The 17,962-nt window shown below is 43.4% G+C and overlaps 1 protein-coding gene across 4 annotated transcripts in view; it reads left to right on the forward strand.

Moving 5' to 3' along the window:
* Window positions 1–17,962, forward strand: part of agbl2 (AGBL carboxypeptidase 2) — a 191,103-nt gene that overhangs the window by 63,579 nt on the left and 109,562 nt on the right. For all 4 annotated transcript variants that reach the window (XM_069894445.1, XM_069894451.1, XM_069894459.1 and 1 more), the window contains exons 2-3: window positions 8,087–8,221; window positions 17,146–17,331. In XM_069894445.1, coding sequence (XP_069750546.1) covers window positions 8,110–8,221; window positions 17,146–17,331 — 298 coding nt within the window. In that variant the 5' untranslated portion in view covers window positions 8,087–8,109. The remainder of the gene's footprint in view (window positions 1–8,086; window positions 8,222–17,145; window positions 17,332–17,962) is intronic.

Genomic DNA, 17,962 nt, shown 5'->3' on the forward strand with positions numbered 1-17,962 from the left:
TTTTTTTTAAAGAATATATGGAATCAGTAAAAGAATGGCAATTACAAGAATTTAGTGAAATAAAAAGAAGAATTAAAAGTGCAGAAGAAAAAATGAATAGAATAGAGATGGTCATGTCAGTATAGGAAAAAGAGGGGACAAGGTGGAAGAATGAGAAACAGCCGTAGAAATGGAAGTAGAGGACTTAAAAGAGAAATTAGAGGAATCTAATAAAAAAGTTAAAGAGACACAAGAACTGTTAGCTCAGAAGATAGATATAATGGAAAATTATAATAGAAGAAATAATATAAAGATAGTGGGCCTTAAGGAAGATGAAGAAGGCAAGAATATGAGAGAATTTATAAAAGATTGGATCCCCAGGGTCCTAGGAAGACCAGAATTACAGGAAGAAATGGAAATAGAAAGGGCACATAGAACATTAGCCCTGAAACCACAGTCACAGCAAAAACCAAGATCCACTTTAGTAAAATTCTTAAGATATATAACAAGAGAAAATATATTGGAGAAAGCAATGAAGAAAATAAGAGAAGACAAAAAGCCACTGGAATACAAAGGTCAAAAATTTTTTTTCTATCCAGACATAACTTTTGAATTCCTGAAGAAGAGAAAGGAGTTTAATACAGCAAAAAACGATCCTATGGAAAAAAGGATATTAATTTATGCTAAAGCGGTACTTAAAATAGTTATTCCAGGGCAGCAAAACAGACTATTCTCGGATCTGGAGGAAGCACGAAAATTTGCAGAACAACTACAAAACAGGCAGAGAGATGAAGACATGTAACGAGAGTTAAAATGACCACGAACTATATGTATGTGTGTATATGGGTATATAAATATATATATATATATATATATGTGTGTGTGTGTGTATATATGTGTGTACATGAGTGTATCTGTATTTAAAGGAAAATATAGAGAGAATAGATAAGAATTAATAAGGGAATGAAAGGGAAGAGAGGAAGTAAGCAGGGAATTAAGAGAGTGACCTTTGTTATATATGAAAATTGAAATCTTTTCTGGGGGGGCTGGGTGGGGAGGAGTTACGGTCACTGCGAAATCAGTTGACGCTTGCGAGTGAATTCGCAAATCCAAATGGAGAGGGGAGATGTGGTTGCCCGACAAGGGATAAAGGGCAACTCAGGAAGGGGAGGGGATAGTGGGATTAAAGAAATTTTAGATAGGAGAATAAGGGAAATGTTTGATGTTTTAGAAATGTTGTCTTATAAAGTGTTCAAAACAAGAAAGCAGAAATGGATAAGAAGGAAAGGTGATGATAAGGAAATGGAAAGGAAAGATAAACATAGTTTGAAATGGCTATGTTGAACTATATGACTTTAAATATTAACGGAATACATAACCAAATCAAAAGGAAGAAACTGCTAAATTTACTGAAAAAAGAAAAAATTGATATAGCACTCGTGCAAGAAACACATTTAACTGAAATGGAGCACAAGAAATTAAAGAGAGATTGGGTAGGACATGTAACAGCAGTGTCATATAATTCAAAAGCTAGAGGAGTAGCTATATTAATCAGTAAAAATGTACCAATTAAAATAGAAGAGGAAATAATAGATCCAGCAGGGAGATATGTAATGATAAAATGTCAGATATATTCGGAGTTTTGGAATTTACTCAATGTATATTCACCTAACGAAGGAGATCAAAAATGTATGCAAGAGATTTTTTTGAAGATAGCAGACACGCAAGGGAACATACTAATAGGAGGGGATTTCAACCTTAATTGAGATTCAAACATGGATAAAACTGGGGAAAAAATTAACAGAAAGAACAAAGTAACCAAATTTATAATTAAATCGATGGAAGAAATGCAACTTTTGGATATATGGAGGAAACAACACCCACAGGAAAAGGAATATTCATATTACTCGGGTAGACAAAAAACATACTCAAGAATAGACCTATTTTTGTTATCAGCTCGTATGCAAGACAGAGTAAGAAAAACAGAATATAAAGCTAGAATATTATCGGACCATTCACCCTTAATATTGACAATAAAGTTAGAGGACTTCCCTCCAAGAATATATAGATGGAGATTAAACTCCATGCTACTTAAAAGGCAGGATTTTAGAGAATTTATTGAAAAACAAATTAAAATGTACTTTGAAATAAATACGGAATCAGTGAAAGATAAGTTTATACTATGGGACGCAATGAAAGCGTTCATCAGAGGGCAAATAATAAGTTATGTAACCAAGATGAAGAAGGACTACAATCAGGAAACAGAGCAGTTGGAAAGGGAAATAGTAAATATAGAAAAAGAATTAGCAATGAAGGAAGACACAACTAAAAGAAGAGAATTGGCAGATAAAAAAAATAAAATATGAAACACTACAAACATATAAGGTGGAGAAGAACATAATGAAGACAAAACAGAAATATTATGAACTAGGAGAAAAAACACACAAGATTCTAGCATGGCAGCTTAAGACAGAACAAACTAAGAGAATGGTATTGGCATCAAGGAAAAAAGACAAACAATCACATATAATCCAACGGAGATAAATGAAAACTTCAGAGAATTCTACGAACAATTATACCAAACTGAAAACAAAGGGAAAGAAGACAAAATAGATGAATTTTTAACTAAAATTGAACTACCAAAATTACAAATAGAGGAACAAAATAAATTAACAGAACCATTTGAAATAGTAGAAATACAAGAGATAATTAAGAAACTACCAAATAATAAAACACCAGGAGAGGATGGATTCCCAATAGAATTCTATAAAACGTTTAAAGATTTATTAATTCCTCCCCTCCTGGAAGTAATCAACCAGATTGATAAAACACAAAGCTTACCAAATTCATGTAAAACAGCAATAATTACAGTAATACCAAAGACAGGGAAAGATCCACTCGCACCAGTGTCATATAGACCAATATCTTTACTTAACACAGATTATAAGATAAATAGCTAAACTATTAGCAAACAGATTAGCAGAGTATGTACCGAAAATGGTAAATTTAGACCAAACTAGATTTATTAAAAAAAGACGAACAACAGACAATATTTGTAAATTTATTAACTTAATTCATGCAGTAGAAGGGAATAAAGCTCCAACAGTAGCAGTTGCTTTAGACGCAGAGAAGGCCTTTGACAGAGTAGAATGGAATTATTTATTCAAAGTATTGCAAAAATTCAGTTTACCAGAGAAGTATATTAATTGGATTAAAGCATTATATAAGAGGCCATTGGCGAAAGTGACAGTAAATGGATATATATCAAAGCAATTTAACTTAAGCAGATCAACAAGGCAGGGATGCCCATTATCACCCTTATTGTTTGCGTTAGCTATAGAACCACTAGCAGAATTGATAAGAACAGAAAATAAAATAAAAGGGATAAAAATAAAAGGCAAGGAATATAAAATCAGTTTATTTGCAGATGACGTTATAGTATACTTAGCAGAACCAGAAATATCAATAAAAGAATTATATAAGAAATTGAAGGAATATGGAGAAGTGTCGGGTTACAAGATTAACGCAAATAAAAGTGAAGAAATGCCAATGAATAATGCGGATTTCTCAAAATTTAAGAAAGAATCACCATTCAGATGGCAAAATCAAGCAATAAGATACCTAGGTATACAAATAAATAAAAACCTCGGCCATCTTTATAAACTCAATTATTATTCACTAATGAAAAAATTACAGGACGACTTAGAGCATTGGAAAGACTTACCACTAACACTAATAGGAAGGATAAACTGTATTAAAATGAACATTTTCCCAAGGATACAATACCTATTTCAGGCATTGCCAATACACTTGACGGAGAAATTCTTCAAGGAGTTAAAGAAAATAATAAGGAAATTTTTATGGAAAGGGGGGAAACCGAGGATAGCACTAGATAAATTAACAGAATGGTATAAACGAGGCTTACAACTGCCAAACTTTAAAAATTATTATAGAGCCGCACAATTAAGATACCTATCACATTTTTATCAAACAAGGGAAAAGCCAGATTGGACTAGATTAGAACTAGATAAAATAGGGGAGAAGATACCTGAACATATATTATATAAATGGGATGAAAAATTGGTACAATGTAGGAATTCTCCAGTATTACATCATCTGCTCAATATTTGGAAGAAGATTCATGTAGAAAGGAATAAAACAAATTACCAATTATAACCATATAACCACATAACCACTTACAGCACAGAACAGGCCAGTTCGGCCCTACTAGTCCATGCCGTAGCAAATCCCCACCCTCCTAGTCCCACTGACCAGCACCCGATCCATACCCCTCTAGTCCCCTCCTATCCATGTAACGATCCAGTCTTTCCTTAAATGTAACCAATGATCCCGCCTCGACCACGTTTGCCGGAAGCTCATTCCACATCCCCACCACCCTCTGCGTAAAGAAATTTCCCCTCATCTTCCCCTTATAATTTTCCCCCTTCAATCTTAAATAATGTCCTCTAGTTTGAATCTCCCCCTTTCTTAATTGAAAAATCCTATCCACATTTACTCTGTCTGTCCCTTTTAAAATCTTAAACACCTCTATCAAGTCCCCTCTCAATCTTCTACGTTCCAGTGAAAAAAGCCCCAGTCTGCACAACCTTTCCCTGTAACTCAGACCCTGAAATCCTGTCAACATTCTCATGAACCTCCTCTGCACTCTCTCTATTTTGTTTATATCTTTCCTATAATTTGGTGACCAAAACTGTACACTGTACTCCAAATTTGGCCTCACCAATGCCTTGTATAATTTCATCATAACCTCCCTACTCTTGAATTCAATACTCCGATTTATGAAGGCCAACATTCCAAATGCCTTCTTCACCACACCATCTACCTGAGTATCAGCCTTGAGGGTACTATTTACCATAACTCCTAAATCCCTTTGTTGCTCTGCACTCCTCAATTGTCTACCATTCAATGTATATGACCTATTTAAATTTGCCTTTCCAAAATGTAGCACCTCACATTTATCTGTATTAAATTCCATCAGCCATTTCTCACCCCACACCTCCAGCCTTCCTAAATCACCTTTTAATCTACGGTAATCTACCTCACTGTCCACAACACCACCAAAACTAATACTGACGGAAAATCAACTAATCCCTTTTACAATAGATAACCTTTCCTTTAGAGAATGGGAGAAAAAAGGAATCAAAAGAATAGAAAATTACTTTTCAGGAAATAAATTACTGTCCTTTGAAAAAATGAAGCATAAATATAATATAACTCAAGATACAGTGTTGGCATACTACCAACTGAAATCCTTGAAGGACAAATTGGGAAGCAGTCAGAGGTTACCAGAGGGAAGTAATTTTGAATATGTGATTACAGACACAATGATAATCAAAAAATTTATAACAAATATGTATATTAAACTGCAAGAAAAGAAGAATGAGGAAACAAATGGTAAAATTAAACAAAAGTGGGAACAAGATTTAAACATAAAGATAAAGAAGGAAACATGGGAGAAGTTATGCTCTGGAACTATGAAAAATACAATAAACACGAGGTTACGTATGATACAATATAACTGGATACACAGGCTATACATTACACCTCAAAAGGTAATTAAATGGGACCCAACAGTATCTGACAGATGTTTTCGTTACAAAAAGGAAATGGGAACAACAATTCATGCAATCTGGACGTATGAGAAAGTGAAAAAATTTTGGGAAGATCTAAACCAGATATTAAATAAAATCACAGAAAGCAATATACCAAAAAACCCAGAGATCTTCCTCCTAAGTAACATAAAATACAAAGAATTTGGACTTGATTTGGATGGTGCACAAAAAGATTTGTTAGGATAGTCTTAGCTGTAGCAAAAAAATGTATTATGTCAGCCTGGAAATTAGAAGATAACTTGAGAATACAACAATGGTATATAGAAATGAATAAATGTATTCCATTAGAAAAAATAACATATAATTTAAGAAATAATATTACAATATTTGAACAAATATGGGAGCCATACATGAAACACAATAGAGAAAACCTACCGGGGACATCTACCACCTAAAATGACAGAAGGAGAAGGAAATGAAAAGAATTGACTCAGTGGAATTTCTTGTTTATTTTTATTGAGTGACAACATTGTTTGACGGGTTTAATGTATCTTAGATTCTGCACTTTAAATGAATGGGAGGGGAGGTAGGGAGGGTGGGATGGGAAGAGGGGGGGAGAAAACGACACTATATATTTGAAAAGAAAAATGTATGTATCTTGATCAATGTGGTTTATAGTGTGAAAAATAAAAAATTTAAAAAAAGATGGAGGGCATCGTGTGCAAGGGCTGTGGAATTGTAAGATGGTGAGCATCGTGGGCTTTCACTGGGTTATGGTCTGTTGTAAAACATCATGGGCAAGCACTGGGATACTGTAAGATGAAGAGCATTATGTGCAATTGCTAGGGTATTGTAAGATAGAGAGCATCGTGGGTAAGGGCTTGGTATCTGTAAGATGGAGAGTATCGTGGGCATGGACTGAGGTACTGTAAGATGGAGAGCATCGTGGGCATGGACTGAGGTACTGTAAGATAGAGAACATTATGGGCAAGCGCTAGGGTACTGCAAGATGGATAGTATCGTGGGGAAAGCTTGGGGTATTGTAAGAGGGAGAACATCTTGGGAAAGGGCTGATGAACAATAAGATGGAGAACATTATGGGCAAGAGCTGGGGAACAGTAAGATGAAAAGTATTGTGGGCAAGGGCTGGGGTTATATGAGATGGACTGCATTATGGGCAAGCGCTGGGGAATGGTAAGATTGAGAGCATCATGGGCAAGGGCTGGGGAACAGTAAGATGGAGAGCATCTTAGGCAAGGCCTGGGGTACTGCAAGATGGTGAGCCTTGTGTGCAATGGCTGGGGAACTGTAAGATGGGCTGCAACTTGGGCATGGGCTGGGGTACTGTAAGATGGAGTGCATCATGTGCAAGGACTGGGGAATGGTAAGATGGAAAGCATTATAGGCATGGCTGGGGTACTGTAAGATAGAGAGCATCACGGACAAGTGCTGCGGTACTGTAAGATAGAGAGCTCAGATCCAGAACAGTATTGCGAAGTCTCCCTGCATGATCTATTGCTCCTTTGAAACTTCTGCCAGCTCCCAGCTTTGAGCTTCACAACTCGATCTTTGCTGCCAGCCCTAAAAGGGGCACACCACTGCCCAGAACACAGAATAGATGCTGCATTGATGGGAGAGAGCGGGGCTGGAGTTCCCAAAGATCTGGATGTCTTCCGCACGGAGCAGGAGATCCAGTGTGGGCGCAGTCACTGAACGCCCACACTTTCAGGAATCCTGCAGTGCTGGCAACTTTGCAGTGGCCACCCTGTCTGCTCTGGTGTACTGAGGGTCATGGAGATGGTTCTTCTCATCTGGATGATCTGCCCATGCAACATGAAAAGTGATCTGCGCATGCCAATAGCCATCCCATCATCCTGTCAGTGGAATTAAGTTCAAGTTTATTATCATCTGACTGTGCTTATACAACTGGACGAAACAGCATTTCTCCGGAAGATGGTGCACACACATAGACAGCACATAATAATCATAGAAATAAATTGAGAACATTTAAAATATATAGATATTTTGGGATGATTTCCTCAGTTACAGGACACTGTTCATCAATCTCACAGCCTGCAGGATAAAGCTATTTCCCAGCCATGCCAACCTGATTTTGATGCTCCTGTATCTCCTTCCTGATGTAGATCAAAGAAATTATATACAGTATGGAAAGGGTCCTCAAATAATTTCTTGAGCCCTGTTTAAGCAATGCTCTTGGTGAAAATTGTCAATAGAGGAAAGGGAGCCTCAGTGAACCTATATTGAGTTCTGGTCCAATGCTTTGCAGCTACCAGACCACACAATGTTGCAGCCAGACAGAATGGTCGTAATTTTGCTCCTGTAAAAATATTGTCTTTCTCAACCCCCTGGAGAACTCCAGGCTCTGTCTCAGCATGTCTGTCCTGTTTGGGTTTTCCTCCACCCATTCAGACCATATCCTTACCCACCCACCCATGGGGGGGGGGCCACTGCTGTCCACATGAACCCAGACCATTGGCATTAGAGCGGGGGGGGCAATGACTGTGCTCTGTCAGACCGCAGCAGAAAGCAGCCCAGGATGATGAAGGAGCAGAACTGGCAACAGAACGGGTGTCCGATGGCACACCGGAACATCCCAGGTTCCAACAACAACTTCACCACCAACGAGGAGGAAGACCACCAACTGACCTGTAAGCATGGGCAGGGTCAGGAAGGGCAGGGGCACTGTTGGCACAGGCAGGGTCAGGAAGGGCAGGGGCACTGTTGGCACGGGCAGGATCAGGAAGGGCAGGGGCACTGTGTGTGTAAGGTGGGTGCACGCGTGAAATGGGTGTGTGTAGTGTGAATAAAAGCTCTCGCGACTGGAGGGAGAACAAACACTTTTATTAGCTTATAACTATGGGTTGGATCTCACAGTCATCTTCAGAAGGGTTCTGAGTTTAGGTGTGAGTAGATGGGGCGCAGAGCCAGGAGGCAGGGCCAGCCATCAGCACAACACACTACCAGTAAATCCCAGTGCACTGCATTTAGGGACTGGGAATGAAAACAGAGAATATGGGTTCAGAGAAGAAAAAAAGTTAAAAAAATAGTTATTTACAAATTTACAGATTTAAGCAGTCCAGGGGTCTGGAGATCCTGCTAGAGCGCCTTAGCACCAGGGGAGCCTTGGGCTCCTTGGGTCTCCCGGTCCCTTGTGAGGTAGGAGAGGTGGGCTGGGTCTCCGGCTCAATGGTGGAGGAGGATACACTTTTCTCCTGAACCATATCCCCTGAAGCCCTGATTGGGGGTGGCAAGAATGAGCTCCGTGGCTCGCAGGGCACTTGTTCCAGGGTACCAGATCCTTGATGGAGGCAGTATCCTCCCTGCCATCTGAGTACTCCACATAGGCGTATGTGGGATTGGCGTGGAGCAGTTTCACCCTTTTCACCAGGGAGTCGGTCTTGCTTCTCCTTACATGTTTCCTGAGAAGGACTGGACCAGGAGTGGTGAGCCAGACTGGGAGTGTAGTTCCCAATGCCGACCTTCTATCAAAATTGAATAGGAGTTCGTGAAGAGTAGCATTGGTCACAGTACACAGTAGCAGCCGGATGGAATGGAGCGCTATAGGGAGGACTTCCTGCCAGCGTGAGTCTGGAAGGCCTTTTGACTTTAGGGCCAGTTTGACAGCTTTCCAGTCTGTGGCGTTCTCCTTTTCAACCTGCCTTGACCCCCAGGGATTGTAGCTAGTAGTCCTGCTGGATGCAATGTCCCTCGCCAGCAGGTAATGACGTAGCTCGTCACTCATAAAGGATGAGCTCTGGTCGCTATGAATATAGCTGGGATACCTGAACAGAGCGAAAATGGGATCTACGGTCTTTATGACTGACGAAGTGTACATATGGACATGGAATGGCGAAAGGGAAGCGGGAGTACTCATCAATGACAGAGAGGAAGATGTTCCTATTTGTGGAGGGGTTGTCCCTTAAAATCGACACTGAGCCTTTTGAAGGGCCTGAATGACTTGATCAGGTGCGCCTTTGCAGGACAGTAGAAGTGTGGCTTGCACTCCACGCAGACCTAGTAAGACCTGGTCATTTCCCTGATGTCTTCCATGGAGTAGGGCAGATTGCGCACCTTGACAAAATGAGCCATACGTGTAACCCCTGGATGGCAGAGTTCATTATACAGAGACCACAGTTGGCTGGTGTGTGCAGAGGCACAGCTTCCTCTGGATAAGGCATCTGGAGGGTCATTAAGGGCTCCAGGCAGATAGGCAGTCATAATTGTAGGTGGAGAGCTCGATCCTCCACCTAGCAATCTTGTCATTTTTGATTTTGCCCCTCAACATTATTAAACATGAATGGAACAGAGCGCTGGTCAGTGAGGAGTGTAAATTTCCTACCAGCCAGGTAGTGTCTCCAGTGCCTCACGGCTTCTACAATGGCTTGAGCCTCCTTTTCCACAGATGGGTTCCGGAGCTCGTGGCCTTGTAATGTTTGAGAAAAAAATGCAACCGGCCTGCCTGCCTGGTTGAGGGTCACGGTCATGGTTACGCCTGAAGTGTAGCTTTCCTGGAAAGGTACATTCTTGTCCACCACGTGCATAGCGGCTTTCACAATGTGATTCCAGAGGTAGTCAAAAGCTATTTGGGCTTCAGCTGAGAGGGGGGAATGAGTGGCTTTTAAGAGAGGGTGAATCTTATCAGCGTATTGAGGGATCCACTGGGCATAATATGAGAAAAACCCCAGGCATCTCCTCAAAGCCTTTGTGGTCCTGGGGACGGGGAGCTCTAACAGGGGACGCATCCTATCGGGATCGAGGCCAATGATGCCGTTCTCCACCACGTCTCCATTAGGGATATGGCACCCACCGGAACAGAGGGTCCATTGCCTTAAGTGCCCTGTGAGCCACGGAGCTCATTCTCGCCAGGAGGAAAATGTAGCCAACAATAGCCAGATGTTTAGTCCTGAACATGCAATTGTCAAAGTTATAAGTGAGGTTCAGGGCTTTTGCCATGTGGAGAAAGCTCTGGAGGTTAGTGTCATGGTCTTCCAAGGTATGGCCACAGATGGTGATGTTATCGAGGTGGGGGAAAATAGCATTCAACCCATACTCATCCACCGTTCTGTCAATCTGCCTCTGGAAGATAGAAACCCTGTTAGTGATACCAAAAGGAACCCTCCAGAATTGATAGAGATGGCCGTTAGCCTCAAATGCCGTATATGGATGGTCATCAGAACAGATTGGCAGCTGGTGATAAGCAGCTTTCAGGTCGATGGTCGGATAGACCCGATACTCGGCAATATCATTCACCATGTCCAAATTTCGAGGGAAGGGGGTATGCGTCCAGAAGTGTGTACCGATTAACAGTTTGGCTATAGTCAATTACTAGCCTGGGCTTGTTTTCCCTTTTTACCACTGCCTCTTGTGCTCTCCACAGGTTGGTGCTAGGTTCGATGATACCTTCGTCAAGCAGACGTTGTGTCTCAGACTTTATGAAATCTCGGTCTGCTGTGCTGTACCTCCTGCACTTGATAGCAATAGGTTTTCTGTCCGAGGACAGATTTGGGAAGAGAGGTGGCAAGGGGTGGGGGTCGATATTCATTGTGGAGAGACCACATGTGGGTTCTGATTTTAGAGGTCCTCCGTTCCGAACTGTTACAGGGGAATGGGACCAGAATACTTCAAGGTCACCCTTTTAAGGGAACACAGGAAGTACATACAGAATTCTCCCCCTTCAAACGACAGATGTACTTTACAATGTTGTAGAATGTGACTGAGACGCAAGGAATATGCAATAATTGGAAGGACACATCTTTAGGTTGTCGTCCTGTACAGTCCATGAGTCTATGAAGCTTTCAGTAGAACCTATGTCGATTAGGCTTTCAGTGGAATGTCCGTTTACCTTCATGGTCACTATGGAGTTGCTGAACTGGTGAGGTCTATCCTGATCTAGGACCTTCGAGGCTAGGAACCTGGAGACTCCATACTCCCCACTTGAGTGGCCCCCACCATCCTGGGTTGGCCTACATAGGTAAGATGGCTTCGACCTCATGGTGCGGCAAGATGGCCACCCTCTTTCCTCCTCTGTCGATGATGGTGCTAAGTTTGAATTTGGGTCACGGCAAGATAGCCGCCGAACCTTTACACACCGTTTCCCCACTGCCACTCTCCATCAGCATGTAGCGCAGTAAGTGGGCTCTGGTGAATTCAGGGCAGATGGCTTGGGGCTGGAATTGGATCTGGGAGCGGTGGAGGCCACAGACCCCCGGGCTTCCCCTCACGTGGCAAACACTCACCCAATGCCCTTTCTTGCCACAGTTGGAACACACTGAGTCTTTAGCCAGGCAATGAGATTGGGGATGCTGGCTCTTGCCGCAGAAAAAGCACTCCTTAGCACGGAAGCGCCAGCCATTAGGGCTGGGGTAGCGGGAGCAGCCGGTCCTTGGACGGGGTCACCTGGGTAAGCAAGCTCGCTGGCTTCAAGGTCGTTGTTCTTGAGCTTGGCCTGTTCCAACAATTTGACCAGTTCAACCTGGCTAGCCAGGTCCTCCTTTCCCGACTCAAGCAGTCACTGCATGATGTACCTTGAATGGATCCCCGTGACTAGAGTGTTCTTTCTCATGAACTTGGCCCATAGCTGCTTCATACCTGCACTTCTTGGCAAGCTTCCACAGATCCAGCAGGTAGTCATCGATGGTCTCTCCTGGCCATTGGCGACATAGAGCAAGTCGATGCCTCACTAGGACCTTATTTTGCGACTTCAGGTACCGTGCCTTCAACACCTCGATGGCAGCTTCATATGTAGTGCCGTCCTGATGACTGTGTACTCTTTCGTTCCTACCCTCAGAACTAGTGCAGTCCTCCTGAGTTTATCGGTGTGGAAGACATCTCTGGTCACGTTCACGTAGGCCTGGAAGGAATCTAGCCAGTATATGAACTTCTCAACCGTGTCGAGGGATAGAGAGTCTATCAGCAGCGTACCAGGCTTGAATACCACTTCCATCATTTGGGGAATATGCTAATAAAATTGTAACATGAATAAAAGCTTTCACAACTGGAGGAAGAACAAATGCTTTTATTATCTTTTTACTATGTGTAAGGTTTCACAGTCGACTTCAGAAGGGTTCTGGGTTTAGGCAGGAAGCCACACACACCCACCTCACACACTCACAGCCATCTCACACACACACACACACACCTACCTTACACACACACCCATCTCACGCACACACCCATCTCACGCACACACCCATCTCACGCACACACCCATCTCACGCACAAACCCATCTCACGCACAAACCTGTGAGATGGGTGTGTGTGTGAGATGGGTGTGTGTGAGTTGGTGTGTCTGTATGAGATGGTGTGTCTGGTTGTGAGAGTGTTTCAGTGAGTATGAGATAGTGTGTCTGTGTGGGTGTGTGTGAGAGACAGATGTGTTTCAGTGAGTGTGAGCAGATTGGGGGCAGGTCCAGCCATCAGAACAACACACTACTAGTGAATCCCAGTTCATTGCACATTGTGTAATAAGATGGGTGTGTGCATGAGATGGGTGTGTGTGTGAGATGGGTGTGTGTGTGTGAGATGGGTGTGTGTGTGAGATGGTTGTGAGTGTGTGAGGTGGGTGTGTGTGTGCGAGATGGGTGTGTGAGGTGCGTGAGGTGGGTCTGTGTGTGCGAGATGGGTGTGTGTGAGTTGGTGTGTCTGTATGAGATGGTGTGTCTGGTGTGTAAAGTGGGTGTGAGAGTGTTTCAGTGAGTATGAGATAGTGTGTCTGTGTGGGTGTGTGTGAGAGACAGATGTGTTTCAGTGCGTGTGAGATTATGTGTCTGTGTATTTGAGATGGTGTGTATGAGAGATGGTGTATTGGTGAGTGTCAGTGAATGTGTCAGTGAGTGTGTGTAGGTGTACCAGTGAATGTCTGTAGGTGTACCAGTGAGTGTGTGTAGGTATGAATGCAATAAGATGTAAGTGTGAGGTAATAGGTGCCACATTGCAACCCTAACTCTAATGTGTTGCCAAAAGTAGTGAGAAACTGGAATATTGGGAAAATGTGAAAATGTTCCATAAAATCACTAAGCAAAAATAAAGAAAAATATATTACAGAAGTAAACTAGAACAAAATACAAAAACAAATTGTAGTTGTTCTAATTATATAAAGTGGAAAAGATGACGAAGTGAATGTGGGTCCCATGGAAGACTAGAAGGAGGGGAATGTTGAAATGGAAGAGGTGAGCGAGCTTTGGAGGACACGTCTAATATGACAGGGTGATGCTAAGGATGCGATGGGAGGTGAGGACCTCGATACAATTGCTGTCATGTAAGAGGCATTGCTGAGCCAACCAGTGGGGCTGAAGGTAGATCAATCCCTGGGCCTGATGGAATGCATCCCAGGAAATTGAAATAGATGGCAAAAGTTATATTACTGGTGGTTGTGATAATTTACCAAAATTCTCTGGAATGATCCAGGCGGACTGCAAGACAGCAAATGTGACACCACTTTTATAAAAGATGTAGTCAAAAGGTAGGTAATTACAGGCTTAATGACTGTCGTCGGGAAATTGCTTGAGGCTATCATCAAGGAAGATACAGTGAGATAGCTGGATAGAAATTGTTCCATCAGGCAGACTCAGCATGGAATCAGGAAGGGCAGGTCCTGTTTGGCAAATTTAGTTGGACGTGTTTGAGGATATAATGAGCCCAGTGGAGAGAGGGGAACCAGTGGATGTTGGGCACTTGGACTTCAACAAGGTGTTTGATAAGGCTTATCCATAAGATAAAGATCCATGGAATTGGGATAATATATTTCCATAGAGAGAAGATTAGTTCATCAATTGAAGGCAGATTTGGGTTAAATGGTTGCAGTGAGCAGCGTGCCTTAGGGTTTAGTGCTGGGCCCACGATGTTCACGATTTGGGGAAGGGGATCAAGTGCAGTTTACCTGTCTGCTGGTGACACTAATTTGATTGGAAGAGCACATTGTGAGAGGATGCAGAGAGTCTGCAGGGAGATGTAAATAGGTTAAGGAAGAGGGCAAGGTTCTGGCAGATGGAGAACAATGAGGTCGACTACAAGGAAAGGTAGTCGACTGGATAATTATTTAAATAGTGAAAGATTGTTGCTGTGCAGAAGTGCTTGGGAGAGCTTGTGTGTGAATCACAAAAGATTGGGTTGCAGGTGCAACAGGTAATCAAGAAAAGGATGTAACACACAAAAGTGCCAAACTAGCAGGTCACGCAGTGTCCATTGGAAACAGATATATAACCAATGTTTCAGTTTTGTCAAGGTGTGGTGCTTGCAGGTCAGTGGGGTGGGGTGGGGTGGGGTTGCAGAGGAGTGGTGGGAGGAGAGCACATCCACAGCCTAGAGGTCAAGGATGGTCACAAGTGGGAGGGCAGAGAAGTGATGGGGAGGGAGTCACTCTCTGATAGGAGAGGGAAGGGAATAGAGAGCTAGAGAAAAGGAGACAGAGGCAGGGGAGAAGCCCATGTTAATGCTGTCTGATTGGAGAGTACCCAGATGGAATTTTGGGAGTTGTTCCTCCATTTTGCGGGTGGCAGTGTTTGGGGCCATGGACAGACGTGTCAGTGTAGGAATGGGATGTGGAATGGAAATGGCTGGGCACAGGAAGGTCCCTGTTAGGACAGCAGAAGGAGCTAAGGTGCTCAATGAAATTATCTCCCAGTCTGCGTCCAGTCTCTCGGATGTAGAGCATTGACAATGGGAGCACCAGTTGTAGTAGGTGACTCCTGCAGGTTTACAAGTGAAGTGTTGCTTCACTTGGGAAGACTGCTTGGGGGCCACGAATGGTGGTGGGCATAAGTTAGCTTTTCCTGCCATTACATGGATAGGCATCCACTTAGAACAGAGATGCAGAGGAATTTCTTCAACCAGAGGGTGGTAAATCTGTGTAATTTGTTGCCACAAGTCAGGTCATTGGGTGCATTGAGAGAGAGATTGATTAGCCATGGCATTGAGGGTTATGGGGTGAAGGCTGGGTAGTGGGTCTATGTGGGAAAATGGATCAGCTCAGGATTAAATGGCAAGGCAGATTCAATGGGCTGAATTGCCTATTTCAGCTCTTAAGTCTTATGGTCCTATAGGTACCGGTTAATGGGAAGGGTTGAGTGGACACAGAGGTAAAAGTGGAGAGGAGAGTGTCTGGTGGAGGGATCACATTGTAGGCAGAAATTGCAGAGGACAATATCCTGGATACAGAGGCTGGTGGGGTGGGGTGGAGTGGAAAGAAAAAGGTTGAGAAGCACTGGCAGGCACCTGAATAAAAAAGGTGGGGGATTGGGGAAGGAGAGAAGAGGAAGGGGAAGGGCACATGCTAACAAATAAGAGGTCATAGATAAAATAGATACAGGTGGGAGGGTAGAAGAGACAGAAGTTGAGAAGTGATAGGGGCAGTGTTATGGACTCCAGAGGACCCCAAAACCCAGCAGCAATAGATATACACTACAACACAGGGTTACTTAAATAAAAGTTGTTTTTAATTATATTTGAACAAGGAAACGGAATTAAACTTGAACTTATTACTTAACCTACCTAACTACTTAATCCTCCCTCTAATACTAAGTGCAGGTGTATATTTAAGATTGGAAAAATTCTTTGGATCACAGTCTAATCTCACTGATTGCAGGCAATTCTTGTACTGTGCACAGAAATTAGCATTAACAAGGTTCACCAGTCTTTGGTGCTTAACAGGCAAATGGTTCCCACTCAGGAGGGTTCTCGCTGGTTTTCAGAGAGATTCCTTTTCCAGGACATTCGTAACTGATTCCTTCTCAATCAGTCTTGCTGACGAAACTTGTCCCCTTCAGGGTTCTCCAGATGATCCTCTTTCTTTCAGGTCACCTTTCACACTGCCAGTCTTCTCCTTTGACCAGGCAGCCTTCCAAAGTTTGCCAGCTTGTCCCTCTGGAATGGATTTCTGTCTCTCTCCTCTCTGTTTCACACCCTCCCTCTCTGAGAGCAAAAGTCTTCTCCTCTGCCTGCAAAGATCACATGTTCCCAGGCAAGCTGCTGTTGATACTTTGTTGGCCTCCTGCAAAATGCATTCTGCAAAAGTCCTGCAAATATTCTGTGTTTTAAAATGTGTGTGTGGAAGCTGCTCTAACAATTCCTCCCAAACCACCTCTAAATACTGTCACAACAGCAGTAGCTCTCTGATTGGGCAGAGAAGGGAAGGTAGTGGGGAATTAGAGGAAGGGAGACAAAGGGCAGGGGAAAGAAAGAGACCAGAGGTGGGGTTTAATGGAAATTTGGAGATGTTGCTGTGAACATTGCCTATTTGGAGAGTGCCCAGTTGGAATACAAGGTGTTGTCCCTCCATTTTGTGAATGGTCTCAATTTGGCAGTGCATGAGGCTGTGGAGAGACATGTTGGTTGTGAGAATGGGGTGTGGGACTGGAATGGTTTATACAGAGGACTGGGTTGTGTTACAGCAGTAGTTGGAGTTGTAGATAGACCTACCTCGTTCTCTGGCCTTGCATGTTCTGATGAGTATGTGAGTGAGGGTGTCACACACACAGTGCCCAGTAACCTGCATGTATTTCCCCCCCATTAACATAGCCGAGTGGAGCTATTGAAATGATGAAAGACTAAATCACTTTTCCTTAAACCCCTGCAGATTCCTTCCTCAATGAGTGCCGATTCCTGCGGACCAGGCAATTGGTGTTTGACTGCCACGCTGGTCGGCGAGTGGCCCGCCTACGTGAACCGGCCAACCTCTACGCTGTAGCAGCCCACTTCCTCCTTCAGCCCCCTCGCTGGCCAATAGAGTGTGAGGTCATCAGGGAAGAGGTGCACCACATTGGTGAGGGGGGAGGGGCTGGCAGGGAGGGAAGGGTCTGGGAGGGGACGAGTATGGTCTGGGATTGGGGGTCTGGGAGGTCCAAGGATATGCTCAAGGCTCTAGAAGAGAGCAGGGAGGCATCGAGGGGACTGGGTGTAGTCTGTGGCGGAGGGACTAGAGGCAGTTAGGCAAGTGTTATGGTTCTTACTGTAATCGAATTGACATGGGAGAGATCAAGATGGGGTGAAGGAGGGGTTGGACAGTGGCAAAGATTTGATCAGGGAGCAACTATCAATTATTGCCCATTCCCCAACTCTCCACTTCCTTCCCTACCCTGTCACCACCCCTATCATGGCTCAGCTAATTTCTCTTCTACCTTCCCACCTGTATCCATCTGTGACCTCTTAGCTGCTGGCCTGTACCCCTCCCCTTCCCCTTGCTCCCTACTCTTCTGATTGGGAGAATTGATGAAGGTGTAGGGGGATAGATGGGAAGTCCAGGGGTGTAAATTGGGAGTACATGGGGGGTAGATGGGGAATACAGGGGTAGATGGGCAGTATGGGGGTAGATGGGGAGTGCGAGGAGATAGATGGGGAGTATGAGAGGGTATATGGGGAGTACAGTGGTAGATGGGGAGTATGGGGTAGATGGG

This window comes from Narcine bancroftii, chromosome 1, assembly GCF_036971445.1.
Source record: "Narcine bancroftii isolate sNarBan1 chromosome 1, sNarBan1.hap1, whole genome shotgun sequence".
NCBI lineage: Eukaryota > Metazoa > Chordata > Chondrichthyes > Torpediniformes > Narcinidae > Narcine > Narcine bancroftii.